This window comes from Neoarius graeffei, chromosome 26, assembly GCF_027579695.1.
Source record: "Neoarius graeffei isolate fNeoGra1 chromosome 26, fNeoGra1.pri, whole genome shotgun sequence".
Taxonomy (NCBI): Eukaryota; Metazoa; Chordata; class Actinopteri; order Siluriformes; family Ariidae; genus Neoarius; species Neoarius graeffei.
Window position 1 is genome coordinate 3,547,701 of NC_083594.1, and position 15,484 is coordinate 3,563,184.

General features: G+C 42.2%; 1 protein-coding gene across 1 annotated transcript in view; it reads right to left on the reverse strand.

The window, feature by feature from the left end:
• LOC132873925 (membrane metallo-endopeptidase-like 1) overlaps positions 1 to 15,484 on the reverse strand; it is a 50,396-nt gene that overhangs the window by 10,704 nt on the left and 24,208 nt on the right. Inside the window, exons 4-10 of the mRNA XM_060909748.1 lie at positions 5,822 to 5,988; positions 5,074 to 5,103; positions 3,644 to 3,706; positions 3,280 to 3,441; positions 3,079 to 3,159; positions 498 to 593; positions 96 to 214 (exon numbers count right to left, since the gene is read on the reverse strand). Of these exons, the coding sequence (XP_060765731.1) occupies positions 96 to 214; positions 498 to 593; positions 3,079 to 3,159; positions 3,280 to 3,441; positions 3,644 to 3,706; positions 5,074 to 5,103; positions 5,822 to 5,988 (718 nt within the window). The remainder of the gene's footprint in view (positions 1 to 95; positions 215 to 497; positions 594 to 3,078; positions 3,160 to 3,279; positions 3,442 to 3,643; positions 3,707 to 5,073; positions 5,104 to 5,821; positions 5,989 to 15,484) is intronic.

The following is a 15,484-nucleotide window of genomic DNA, read 5'->3' on the forward strand; positions in this document are numbered from 1 at the left end:
TTCATTTTCTGTATCATAAAGTTTATTGAATACTGGATTTAAGTGGCTATAAAGCTCTTTGGGAATAAACCCATTCAGGAGAATGTTATCTTTACGTGAATGATGTGGTGGCTTGAGTCTCGATCATCAGGCCAAATGAACATTTCCAGCAAAACCTTCTTGTTGTAATGAGAGTTTAGGGACGCCAGCATGTCCTCCAGACTCCAGGACTCGTCTGCGAGCACAAATAGATAAACAACAAAAAAAATTAGCATTTTTTTTAGCATCTGTCGTCTTGTAATAAAATATACCCTGTTGCTCACATCAACGACATCACATAACATGGTCAGGAATCTCCTGTCCTGAACCCATCTCTCCTGGAGCGCCAACCTTCCCAATCAATCTGCTCCTTATCATCTTGCTGAGACTCCAGCCTCTGTGCTATTGTTTTAGCTAAAACAGAGACACCGCTGTCCCCTATTGTGTAGGCTCACAGGGGGACTTGGTATCTTTGGTACCTGCTGTGTTGTTCCAGTCCTCAGAGGCAACAGGCCAGTCACCGATACGCTCAATGAGCTTGAGGAGGGGCTGCGAGTCGCGCTGTTCGATCACACCTGCAGGGGGCAGCAGTTTGATCAATTTACACATCAGGAACAAACCAATGGCAGGAAACTGACAGCAGAAATAGTGCCTTTTTAAAGAGTTGTATATGACAACCAGAAGATCTTTATGGAGCAGGTTTTAGAGCACCATGATCTTTAATTTTCGATCTTCCTCCTTCCTGAAATTCAGCCTCACTCAGTGTCATGCTGCTTCCGATCATTAAGCTTCGATTTTCTCTGGATCGTTCTCGTCTCCTGTGATTTAGCTTTATTTGAAGTGTTGTTGCTTGACTATTCTTTTCTCCCCGGTGATGAAATGATTTGTGCCTTTACTTACTCAGGAGTTCGCATCTATACACAGTGCTGTGAAAAAGTATTTCTCCCATTTTTGCTTATTTGTCACATTTAAATGTTTTAGATCGTCCAACTAAGTCTAATATAAGATAAAGATGATGTAAGTAAAGACAAAATGCAGCTTTTAAGTGATCACTCCATTTATTAAAAGTAAAGGGTTAATCAAAACCTGTATCTACTGTATTTTATTTGTTTCTTTGTTTTTTTCTCGAAGCATTAAATGATTCACAAAACTCACAGTTAAAGTACTGCGTTCCTTTTAAATAATTAGATTTTTTTAAATGATTTTTCTTCCTGGGAAGTTGAGTTGCGTCCTTATGATCCTGATCGGCGAAACAGTGTTGTCTTTTTGATGGATTAAAAAACACTTAATCTCAAGCTGTGAAAATTAGCTTCGATTAGCCATCCACCTCCCGTTAGCAGTAAAATTAATTAATGATGAATATGACTTTAAAAATCCTCTCTATCTAATGCTTTAATCCTATTAAAGTATGTCATGTGATATTGATGGTGTGATATTGTATCAGTAAAATTTATCAACATCTATTTTATTATTATTAAAAAAAAAATACTCACACAAACCCTGTCAGATATCATGCTTGTGAGCTGGCCAGGTTTACCAGGTAAGAATATAAAATTATGTGGAGTATGAAGTTCAATAATTATTGGCCCTCCATAATTATTGGCACCCCTTGGAAAGATTAGTACAAAGGGTTTGATAAAATCCACCTTTTGGTGAAGCAGCGTCCTTTTCGGCATGAACCGGACATCTCTTAGGCATACAGATTAGATTCTGAATTAGGAATATGATTTAAAATGATCTTCGTGATTTTAAGTCACCTCAGAAATCCTGTCCGTTCATATTAGTGAGTTGGCCAAAATACATCACCTTGGGTAAGTATTTGCTCCCCTTGAACTTTTACTTTTGTAGTGTTCCAAGCCAAGCTGGAACTGAAATGAACATATGTTATGGACTTATATGGCAAACCCTGATGAATATTTTTCCAGAACTTTGTCTCGGGCTTGTTTTGATAGCTCCTTGGTTTTCATTAAGGTTTTTTTTTTTCTTAAATGTATGTTCTCTAACAAACTCTGGAACAAATTACATAGCTGGAATGCTTATGCAGTAACTCACTATTACATTAATAATAGAGAACCTTGTAGTACTCCATGTTAGTGTCTAATGAAAATGTAATAATATTGATTGATTCATATTTTCCTCATTATCATTCATCCACTGAAATCGTTCAATTTTTAGTATCTGGTTTTGAATGGATAGCCTTCCTTTGTCATCTCTTTCTCTCTCTGTCTCTACTAAAACCATGTTTTAGCATGTAGGAGTTAGTTGGCAATCAGGATGCAAGTCCTGTTTCTTTCCGCTGCCACATTTCATTTGTTCATAATTATTTTCATATTATTATTATTATTATTAGGCGGCACGGTGGTGTAGTGGTTAGCGCTGTCGCCTCACAGCAAGAAGGTCCGGGTTCGAGCCCCGTGGCCGGCGAGGGCCTTTCTGTGCGGAGTTTGCATGTTCTCCCCGTGTCCGCGTGGGTTTCCTCCGGGTGCTCCGGTTTCCCCCACAGTCCAAAGACATGCAGGTTAGGTTAACTGATGACTCTAAATTGAGCGTAGGTGTGAATGTGAGTGTGAATGGTTGTCTGTGTCTATGTGTCAGCCCTGTGATGACCTGGCGACTTGTCCAGGGTGAACCCCGCCTTTCGCCCGTAGTCAGCTGGGATAGGCTCCAGCTTGCCTGCGACCCTGTAGAACAGGATAAAGCGGCTACAGATAATGAGATGAGATTATTATTATTATTATTATTATTATTATTATTATTATTAATAAAATATTCTCTTTTTGTATTCTATGTAAATGTGGCAAACTCAGTAACCTAAACTAATAAATAACTATTATACTGCTTATTTATTTAAAAAATGTAAATATATTCATTTTTATCCACACTCCAATATCATGGGCTGTTTGGTGTAGATTAATGACCTATTCTCCCAGTTAAGTCCAGTTGAATTTCCAGATTGCAACATTCCAAAATATGGAAAAGTTCAAGGGGGGGGGGGGCAAATACTTATGCAAGCTCCTGCGATTAGAGTCCTACAGGATGTCCCAGCGAAACAACACTCACTCTCATTCATACACGATCTGTAGAGCACTTTGGCTTTCTTAAAAGCTTCCCGGTCACGTTCACTTTGTGCCTCCAGAACCCCTGAAGGAAAACAAAACAAAACAAAACAGACAACAGAACATTAAATTGAATTAAGTTTTCATTTGAAGTAAATGGAAGTCGGGACGTCTCTCCGCACACAGAGGTGACACTGACACTGACCCTTGAGCACGATTTCCAGCTCATCCCTCAAGATGTTGAAGACGCTGTGGAGCGAGCTGGTCTCGGGGATCACGTGCTTCTCCAGCCAGCCTCCACACGCGTACTGGTAAAAGTTCTGGCACGGGTCCACGCGCTGGTCCATGTTCTGTAATAACCTCGCCGCTGGGAGAACAGCAGTGAGTGAGGGAAGCGTTTCTCATCCTCATAACTCCGCTTATCATCGTTTTAAAACTAAGAATCCTGGCACTCTGTATTGTATACACAGCTACAAAATACACAGCTCAAACTCTGAAGACGGGCAATGCTTTGAACAGATTTACACCACTTTACTCAGAACTGCTGTTATTATTTGATTTTATTTCACCTGCCATGACGCAGTCTGGGGTTGTGCACACAGTGGTGTCTGGGTTCCTGTGATACTCCAGGCCTGTGAAACATCATCAGCACTTTCATATCATGAAGTGCAAATAAATAGTGTATTTCTAGCACTGTTTGCGACAAAGGCCCTGTCCACACGGCAACGGATTCAGGTGAATCTGATAAAATTGTTTATCGTTTCGGCCTGGCGTCCACATGGCACCGGCGTTTTGGGTGCCCCAAAACGAAATCATTTGAGAACGGGTTCCAGAGTGGAAAAATCTGGCAACGGCGCCGTTGTGAAGTCGTCTGGATGAGTAGAACGGATTTGTTTACGATGACGTCACAACCACATGACTGTCAGTGCTTCACGCCGGGTAGAAGTGTAACGAACTCGATGCGAGTTGTCAACAAATCCTATAACTTGGTTCATGAAACGCGCTTTCAAAATATTTTCACTGTGAATATTTATTGTGTAATGGTGCAAAGTGAGAGAGAGAGAGAGAGAGAGAGAGAGAGAGAGAATAGCCCTTAGGGCAGAGTCTTTAGTCCAAACACTGCGGAAGTACTGAGTATAACCAAACCGCGCACCGCCCGTGCACTTTCCAAAAACAAAAACAATCCTGCCAGCAAAAATAGGGAAAAAAAAGGAGCGATCTCACCTCTTCAGATGTTGGTTTAAGTCCAACAATACATTCCTCAAAAAGGGCGTAGAAGAACAAAGTAATCCATCAACGTGTAGCATTCAATTTATTCCGGACCATTAAAGAATTCTGGAGGATATCAGAATGTTGGCGTACCGGCTTCCATCTACCCCCGTTCATTCCTCTTTCCGCGTCTTTCGTTTTACGCTACTGATTAATAATCAAAACTTTATGTGGCTAATGCTACAGAAGAAGGGGTTTATGCGCATGCGTCTACTTCTTCTATTGTTCTGGTGTCTCCGATAGGACCGTCTTACAGCGCACGTAGAGGTGTGGCACGTGTATTGCATCGTTTTCAGCAAGTGTTGCGTTGCCATATGGACCTGATATTTTACTGATCCGTTGCCCATGTGGACGCGATATTTAAAAAAAAAATCTTGTTGCCGTTGTCATGTGGATGTAGCCATAATCTCCTCAGAAACTGTTTTGTTCTGTCTAAAGGGATAACTGGGATCGTGAAATTAGATGTGAGGATAAAATCTCAAATCAACACGAGAATGAAAAACTAGTATTGATCAATGCATTATATCATGAGGTGGCATTGATCAGTTAATAAGAAACTATTACACACACACACACACACTCTCTCTCTCTCTCTCTCTCTCTCTCAAAGGTAGTTTTATTTGTGATGTCTATTTGTAATTTTCTGGGGAAATTCATTATTAATGTTTGTTGTCGTTAGCGAACTTATACTAGTTTTCCTAAGAACGTAACAACTGGTAATATACAGTACCTTTTGACGCACCATTTCGATAGGAATAATCTGAAATAAAATGAAAAAACATTCATTAAGTGTTTACATTTATGTAACTATTTCTTATTACATTAGTAATTATTCTATCCACATTCACTGGATATGAGCAATCGCATGCTCTGATTGGCTACTCTACTACTAGAATATCAGCTCATATACCGTGAGAAGAGAAAAAGAAAATGGCGGAGCGTGTTGCTGAACCAACCAAGGACGAAATAAAAACTCTACTCAAAAACAAAACCCCAAGAAACACACAAAAAAAGCAAGAAAATATGGAATGAAAGTATTTGATGGTAAAAATGTATGTTTTTTTATTTTATTTTTCAAGAATTATTATTACAGCATTTTTCTCCGATTGTGCCTGACATTTCGCTGGTTTGTTTACATTCTAAGCGGAAATGATTTTGTCAGATGTTTTGTATAAAGTTTTTTATCGAATTTGCTAAAAATAAAAATGCTCTGTTACTCAAAATCCTGCGAATGTGGACAGAATAAAACAGCGATTCCACTCAGTCTCAGTGCTTCGCGTCTCGTCGGCTATCAGCTGATGCAGGACTCGATTTCGTAGAATAACTGTTAATTGTTATTTGGGAAAGTAGTACAGATTTATTTGCATCTATGCAACTGATTAGCAGCTCAATTGTTCTTGTTCTATCTTTCACACAAAATAATTGCTGAGTGACGATTTACGTGAACACAGCCCATAAAACATGCTACAGCTTCCGACCTTTGAGTGCTGAAGCGTAAAGCACGACCAGTCCCGCCAAAGCGCAGCTCATCAGCAGTAATATAACGGACAGGCCGATCTCCACTACGGTCCAGCGATGTTTCCTTGGCTTGGTTGTTTTCTCCATGATATCCATTTGGCTCTCGGATTTTCCCATTCTGTGCGTTCTGAAAACAACACAGCAGTCGTATGTGTGAAGTTTGGTGAGATTAATTTGTACATTTTGCGATAGAAGTCAGGTTGATTCGTACGTATATTGTACTGTAACCAACGTCACATTGGCACATGCAAATACTTTGTCTTGCTTTTACCGTCAGTCTGGCTTTACAGTGTCCGAATAAAAGACTTAATGGTTGGTTTGCTAGCTAGCTAAAATCATCAGCTATATTTAAAACATGACAAGAGACAGTCACGTAAAAAATGACATGAAAGACAAGGTGAAACATTAAATCTACCCACCCCTACGGAAGCAAACTCACTCGGAACCGATCATTGACTAACTGCCTCCGTGAATTCCTATCTTCCATCACGTTCATCATCAAGCTTCTCCTGTTCATATTTGTATCTTCTTTGAGCTGATTAATGTAGTTTTGTCTTGGTCTGCCACGGCTTCTCCTTCCATGAGTCAGCTCCCACAGCACCAGTTTGTGAACTACTTCATCCTTTTTTCTCCAACAGCGACCTGCAAATCTCAATCTACACTTGCGGATGGTTTCACTAAGACTTGGTAGATCTTTGTATAATGCATTGTTTGTGGGTTTTTTGCCGCCATGATGCATTTTGAACATTTGATACAGATGTACTCGCCAAAGCAGATCTCTCCAGCATCTATACCATCTTAAAGCAGTCCCAACTCCAGTGGGCAGGACACCTGGTTCGCATGCCAGACCATCGACTGCTTTACGGAGAGCTACAGGAAGGTGCACGGTGCCATGGCGGGCAGAAGAAACGCTTTAAGGACTCACTGAAAGCTTCTCTAAAAGCTTTCAAAATTGACCCCTACACATGGGAAGAAACTGCTATGGACAGAGCACACTGGCGACATCTAACCTGGGAAAGAGCCATCACCCACTACCCATGAGGAGACCCGTACAACCACTGCACAACAAAAAAAGACAGGCCAGGAAGGAACATCTCAGCAACCCTCTAAAGGACACCATCCTCCATCCATGCCTGCACTATGTCACAGGGTGGTTAAAACTGTATTGGAATTTTAGTGGGAAGTGTCACGATTCTTAGTGGTAACCATTTTTTTTTTGGTGTACCAAGATGGCTGCCACTTAGTGGATGTTGGGTTAACAATTGACTTCAGCTGTGTCAATCACAATGGTGTATGATGATTGGGGCATTCCTCAACAGATTAGTGTTAACGATTTCACTTTAGCTGTTTCAGTTAATTAGTGGTGTAGCCGGATTGGGGACTGATGATTGGTTGGGCTATATAAAGGCAGTTCACTTGGTGGTGGAGCAGTTGCTGGGGGGGGGGAGACTACCACAGAGAGGGAGCTGGAATAGAGCGGTGAGACTCAACCGAAACCCTATGGGAGCCGCTGTGGTGTCTTGGCGAAGACTACCACAGAGAGGGAGCTGGAACGGAGCGGTGGGAGACTCAACCGAGACCCTATGGGAGCCGCTGTGGTATCTTTGTGAAGACTACCACAGAGAGGGCGTTGGAACAGAGTGGTGGAAGACTCAACCGAGACCCTGTGGGAGCCGCTGTGGTGTCTTTGTGGAGGTGCTGTGGAACAATCGAGGGGTAGAATCGTCTACCCCTCCAGCAGATAAGTGGCCATTTGGTTTGAATTGTTGGAGTACCAAAACACTACCTGTGTTACTTCCTTTGGGAGATTGAGCTGCAGTGTAAGTCTCAACCTGTGTCGTCCTCTACGCTTCCCTCTCTTTCACTAGTAACCAGCGCGTGTGGGGGCAACGCAGCTTCGTTGATGGGACAGTAACACTGAGGCGGGATAAGGTGCTGGGAAGTTCGAGGGGTGGAATTGTTCACCCTTCTTAAAGGCATCTGCTCTACTGGATCCCTGGAGAACCCCGCATGGTGAAGACCCCCCATTCTATCCCCCCACCTGGGCCAGCTACCATCTTCGGGCCAAACCATGTTCTTGCTGTGGAGACAGAGAAGGAGTAGACGTGCCCTCTCTTGTACAAGTTAAGTACCCCTCTATTGTGTTTTACCTGTGTCAGCCCCGTCCAGAAACTCCTTCCCCTCCATCTTACAGCTCCACTGGCTGGCTGTGGAGTAAAGACTTTCATAGACTGTAATTAGTCACCTTTGGAAGCCCCTCCTCTTGGTCTTTTTGGATATTGTGTGGTACTGCACTAGCATTTAGTGCTTTTGTGTGCTGTGGACATTACACTGTGTGACCTCAATCCGCGTGTATTGTGAGAGCCATCCATACTCGTGTGATAAGGATCGTTGCAGTGACTATTTATTGAATTGACTGTGCTGTGTAGTGACCTGGGGTTTGCATGTTTGGAGGGTGTTTTGTTTATACTGGTTGAGTGTGGAGGGTTATCCAAAGTGTGCCTTAACATCTGTCTCTCTCTGGTTTTCAGGAACTGTGTAGACCATCTTTGGAGGGAGGGTGGGGCAACTTCTGGACTGGACTGAATATTGGGACATTGGACTTGTGGACAATTTTAACTAAGTTTTGTAATTATTAATAAAGTGTACTTTTTTTACAACTTAACCTTTTCTTGTCTCTGGTCTTTGATTGGTTTGGTTTGCTCCCTGGTTGTTGTGTTGATATAGTAGGTCAAAGACACGCCCGTTTGCGGTGATAACTACAACAAAATACTCCACGCAAGGCTCGGCCTCATTGGCCATCTGTGGACACGTTACCCCAACCCAACCACAGGATGACTAGGTGGTCATAGTCACTACGACGGATGAACAATGACATTTAGAACAATTCTGAGCATTTTTGTGTAAGTCCCATTGGGCCTTCTCTCAAGAGCTTCTGTTAGTGTCCAGCATTCGGCTCCATATAGCAATATGGTCTCCACTGCTGCTCTGAAGAAGTTGATTTTCACCAATCAACTCAGATTGGACTTCCATATCAGTGACTATTTATTCATGGCTGTCCAATTCTTACTTCAGTCTCTTTACTGCAGCTGCTAATCCAAGACCCCAGGTACTTGAAGTCTTCCACACAGTTCAATAGTTGCCATTTTGTTGATGTTAAATTACCTTCAGGTTGATTGAATCCCATATTTTCTGTCATCAATGCATTGAAATGAAGACCCACAAGTTTTTCAGCCTCTTTTACTTTATGAAGGAGTAACTGGGCTTCAACAATGGTATTAAAAGTCAGCGCAATATCACCAGCAAAGGTAAAATCTCTGCAGGATGTCTGCTCCTTTGTGTTAAGCATGAATCCAGTGTCTTCAGGTTTGTCACTATCCATCCATTATCTGTACCCGCTTATCCTGTACAGGGTCGCAGGCAAGTTGGAGCCTATCCCAGCTGACTATGGGTGAGAGGTGGGGTACACCCTGGTCAAGTCTCCAGGTCATCGCAGGGCTGACACACAGAGACAAACAATCATTCACACTCACGGTCAATTTAGAGCCACCAATTATCCTAACTTGCATGTCTTTGGAGGACCCGGAGGAAACCCACACAGACACAGGGAGAACATGCAAACTCCACACAAAGGCCCTTGCTGGCCACTGGGCTTGAACCCAGGACCTTCTTGCTGTGAGGCAACAGTGCTAACCACTACACCACCGTGCCACCGGTTTGTCACTAGCGATTCTCATTACATACTGTAAAGAGGAAGAGGAGCTAAGGTATCTCCTTGCAATACTCCGAGTATCTCGAAGAATTCCGTGTCTCCATCAGGTGACAGAGCTACTGTGTCTTCATATAAAACACTGATTACATCAACTATTTTTTCTAAGACAGTAAATACATAGCTTAAAATAGTTAAAGTGCATCTGAGACGGTTTTATTCACATTATTTATTCAGAATGCATACGGCTTGGGGAAGAACTGTTCTTGAATTTTAATGGACACACCGGTACTTTACGCTGCCTGATGGCAAAGTGGTGTGTGTTGGCAGGGTGGGAGGAGTCCTTAATGATAACGATATTCTTGGCCTTTCTGAAGCAGCATGTTGCTCGGTAGGTCTGAGGTAGGTTCTTAGTTCTTGAGTGTTAAGTGTTGTTGGGATGTAGCCAGTGTGATCTACTTTCACTTGACTTGTTTGTTCACGCGTCTCTGTTGTTTACTGTTTTGTGGAGGTGGAATAGATGTCACAGTTTTCAAACCATCTACAAACCAAACCCTGTTGCTATGAGCGTGAATTCATTCACGTTTAGTTGTGACATAGACCAGTCAACTAAATGATCTTAAAGGAGAAATGTTGACCCGGCTGGATGAGCTTATGCAACCACGTGTTGTCCATCGTCTGTCCACAATTTACAAAAATTGTTACTCCTCCTATAGGATTGATCAGATTTTGATCAAACTGACGTACAATGTTCCCCAGGTGGGTGTGCATAACAGTTGTCAAGATGGTGGTGCCACCTATCATATTTACGATTTTATGGGCATCTTGGCCGGTATGAGTTACAGTCTCATTGAGGTTTTTTATTTTATTTTATTTTATTTTTTAGTTTAAACAGAAAATCGGTAATTGACAGACATTTTTAGTTCAGTTTGGCTTACAAAAGTTTCTCTGATTCTCTTCATGCTTACATGTCCATAAGTACCAAAACAGCCATAAGCTTCCAGCATAGCTGAGTTAAATTTAGCCACACCCAGAAAACTCCATAAAAGGATAAAAGACAAATAGAGCTGACGAAATGGCAACTAAAGGATGAAAACATGCCTCGGAAGTATGATGTGCACAAAATCTTCCAGTAATGCAGCTCAGCCATTGCAGCGTGTCGACTCCTATAGACATGTGAACACTTCCTCCTTTTATAGGGTGCCATTACTTTTGTCCTAATGTATTGTCAAGTCATATCCTATTTCATGCTTTATTTCAGATTGATAATGTGCATTTTACAAAATGTTCATTGGATTGGAGTGGAATCGGCATAAAGAAGTGATTTTAAAATTGACAGCGTAAACTCAGGAGCAAAGCGTGAGATACAAAAGTTTTTCCCAACGAACAGGATTCTCACGAACACCACGCTTCCTGTGTCAATGATTTACGAATCAAATCCAGAGAGATTAATGAGCACTAGTGTGTGGAGCTTGTTGTGTAAATTGACACCAATATATCAGACACGAGTATTATTTCGTGATATTCAGACGAGACGTATTTACGTCTTAACCGTAGCATTTTCAGCGGTGTAATGGAGGCTTGGAGTGTTTTATCTGTGAAATAAATGGAGAAGCGGTGTGCTTACGGCTCGCTGGTGTTGGGTGATAAATCAAGCAGTGTGTGTGCGTGCCATCAGCTATCGTTAACCCATGCTGATGAATACTCATGGACATACTTATGCCAACTGTGTGATGGATGTGTGTGGACTACTGCTAGAAGATGCCAACACCAGCCAGCTGATAAACACAGTGCAGGAATTGGTCTCGAGCCAGAATGTGACATCTAGCAATTTGTCTTGTGTGTGTGTGTGTGTGTGTGTGTGTGTGTGTGTGTCTTCTACTGACTCAAATGTAAAGGATGAGGAAGGAAGATTTCATTTATCAAGAAAGTTACATAACTCTCAACATCAAGCTGAAAACATACATACTGACCCATGCTCTATATAGCACTGATCTTGATTTATAATAAGCGATGGGAGAAAACATGGGTCTATAGAAGTTCTACAGGTTCTATAGAAGAAAGCATGGTTCTGTAGGAGTTCTATGGGTTCTGTAGGAGCAAACATGGTTCTGTAGGAGTTCTATGAGTTCTGTAGGACAAAATACGGTTCGATAGGAGTTCTACAGGTTCTGTAGGAGAAAATATGGTTTGATAGGACTTCTACAGGTTCTGTAGGAGAAAATATGGTTCTGTAGGAATTCTACAGGTTCTGTAGGAGAAAATATGGTTTGATAGGAGTTCTACGGGTTCTATAGGAGCAAACACAGCTCTGTAGGAGTTCTAGGGGTTCTGTAGGAGAAAATATGGTTCAATAGGACTTCTACACATCCTGTAGGAGAAAATACAGTTCGATAGGAGTTCTACAAGAGAGTGAAGGACGATAGGAATGAGGAGGAACTGGCTGATGACGATAAGGGATGGCGTTTTATACTATCTAACGCGGACCTATGGTGCATCACTGGCACATGGCCAATAAGGAAGTACTGCATCCAACAACACTTGAAGTACTTAGCGCACATATGTAGAATGGACAATGATGATGTAGAAAAACAAATCCTTTTTGATGAGCGTGCCCCCAAGTGGACTGCACTAGAGAAATACCTAGGAATGGATGCTCAGCAGATTAGAAGGACAATGACGGACAGAACAAATTTCCAGTGTCTGTTAGACCATACGGACACACCCTAGTGGGGTTAAATCCCCAGAAAAAGGGAAATAAAAGAAGAAGAACAGCTTCTGCAGGAGAAAATATGGTTCGATAGGAGTTCTACAAGTTCTGTAGGAGAAAATATGGTTCTGTAGGAGTTCTACAGGTTCTGTAGGACAAAAGACGGTTTGATAGGAGTTCTACAGGTTCTGTAGGAGAAAATACGGTTCTGTAGGAGCTCTACGGATTCTGTAGGAGCAAACACGGTTCTGTAGGAGAAAATATGGTTTGATAGGAGTTCTACCGGTTCTATAGGAGCAAACATGGTTCTGTAGGAGAAAATACGGTTCTGTAGGAGTTCTACGGGTTCTGTAGGGCAAAAGACGGTTCGATAGGAGTTCTACAGGTTCTATAGGAGCAAACATGGTTCTGTAGGAGTTCTATGGGTTCTGTAGGAGAAAATACGGTTCTGTAGGAGTTCTACGGGTTCTGTAGGGCAAAAGACGGTTCGATAGGAGTTCTACAGGTTCTATAGGAGAAAATACGGTTCAATAGGAATTCTACGGGTTCTGTAGGAAAAAAGATGTTCATTGATGTTCATTTGAAATGTGTTAATTGGCATTCCATGCTGACAAAAATACTTAAAGCTAGATGTAAAGGTCAAATAAATTTGTGTAAAATATTTAAATCAAAATGAACTTATAAAGACTACATTCGGTTTAAAAATAGCACCATGACCTCGTCAATCAGTTACAGCATGTAAATGTATACGACAAACATTAACATCTGAACTAAGCATTAAAAATGACAGAAGGAAAAACATACATTGGGTATTTCTGTTCATTACATAATAATTATGTCAAATATATTATCAGTGAAATATTTTTTTCTCTGAGAGAGAGAGAATCCTCTCATGAGTACGAGTAACAGGTTATTCCGTTTGAGCACCACGATGCCCCTCAGCATGACAATAAATCACATCTACTTCAGTCATCCGAGGGAAAAAAATGTTTGCAAACTAAAATCAGAAGTGTTCTTACCTCTGGTTTTTTTTTTTTTTTTTGGCTGACCCTCTCTGGACGCCTTTCAATTTCTCCAACACCCCTTCTAGGTTTTCACCCAGAGCTGGTGTGTGGAGAAATGAAGCAGCATGCAGACGGCTGGATGCCAGTGGGACTGTGTGTTCCTCTGAGGGAGGGAGCAGAAAGTGAGGGAAAGATGGAGTGATGGAGAGAGGACGAGAGAGAGAGAGGGAGGGAGGGAGAGAGGGAGGGATGCTGGCGAAGCCTCTGTGCGATAAGTCATGAGAGCCTCCCCTCAGTGTGTAATATGTACAAAGCGCTAAAATGCTGCAAATGGAGTGAAGTCTTTCTCGCATTGGCTCATTACTCTTCTCTGAGAACGAGAATCCAGTGCACTCCGTTGATTACTTTCTTCACCTCTCGGCGAATGTGCAGCTCCAGGTTAATCTGCGTTGGCCTCGTAAACCCCGCCAGGTGGAGCGAGGATTGGCAGGAAGAGGTCTTGGCTTGGCGGGGGTGTAAACCTCGCTCGCACCGGTGTCAAATTGAAATGGCATCATGCCCAGGCTCATTCCCAGTCTGATTAACTGCTGTAATTAACGGATATTAGACGAAGCCGGAGCTGGCAGTGCAGGGCCAAGCCAGGTGATCAGCAGTGATGCAGAACTACCGTTTCACAGCCCAGCTGTCCATATCACTTTGTCCATCATAACACACACCGAAGCAGATAAATGCTACGGACTAAAATAGAAAGGGAACAATAGGGGTATGTGGTTCAACGACTGCTAATCGTCCGAGTGCATTAAAAAAACATTTTCACCAGACTAATGTGTATAAAAGCTCAGGCACGTGCTGTATGATTATGACTGAAGTTATGAGTTCAAACACAATCCTAAGCACATCAATTCAGATTTACAGAATAAAACGTTTTTTAAAAACTTCTTCAATGTGTGTCAAAGTATAATAACCATTTTCGGAGAAATTATTAACTACTTATTAACTGAGCGTGAGGTCTTTACAGGAAAATATCAGACCGAGATTCGTACGAAAAGACCTCAGTCTGATATTTTCCCGTAAAGACGGAGCTAGCGAGGTTAATAAGGAGTTTATTATATGTCTTTTTTTTATTTCTAAGATTAAAATAGATGCATTATAACGAGACGTGACGCTGCTTTCAGTCACATCATTTGTAACGTAGTTGAGTCACGCATGCAGAATAAACAGCTAGCGGTTCATCTCATCTCATCTCATTATCTCTAGCCGCTTTATCCTGTTCTGCAGGCGAGCTGGATCCTATCCCAGCCGACTACGGGCGAAAGGCGGGGTACACCCTGGACAAGTCGCCAGGTCATCACAGGGCTGACACATAGACACAGACAACCATTCACACTCACATTCACACCTACGCTCAATTTAGAGTCACCAGTTAACCTAACCTGCATGTCTTTGGACTGTGGGGGAAACCGGAGCACCCGGAGGAAACCCACGCGGACACGGGGAGAACATGCAAACTCCACACAGAAAGGCCCTCGCCGGCCACGGGGCTCGAACCCGGACCTTCTTGCTGTGAGGCGACAGCGCTAACCACCACACCACCGTGCCGCCCAGCTAGCGGTTTCAAAACTGAATTTCTCTTAGCGGTTAGTGGTTTCTGAATGCTCTTCGTTGCTCATTTCTTGAATAACTGGCTGACTCTTGTTTGTCTTTTGTGTTTCGGCCATTTTTGATTTCCAATGAATCTTTTCTTTTTGTCGTTTTGTTTGTTTTTTGCAACATTGAAAGCCACCGCCTTGGAAAGAAAGTCCGTAATCACCCACGGGCATGACAGGAAAATACTGCCTGCCAAGGAACCAATCAGAGCGCATGATTTTACCGGAAGTAGCTCGTCCCAGATAATAAAAGAGACAGTAATAACCCCAAAAGCACTGCCAAAGGACACATTTGTTCTGTTTTTCGAGCACAGAGCTGTTGAATTCTGCATTCTGATTGGTCAGAAGGTGTTGATTAATTTTACGGCGCAGGTTTATATTTATGCGTTCGTTCTGGTAACGTTATTGTTTCTATAGCAACAGGGACATGTATGGTGAGCGATCTGCATAAACAGGTTAAAAACACGTTTGATATGGTGAAAGTTTTAGATTTTTCTGACGCCTTCAGGACAGAAGAATTTACACTTTTGTGGTTTGTTGGTAACACGACAAGC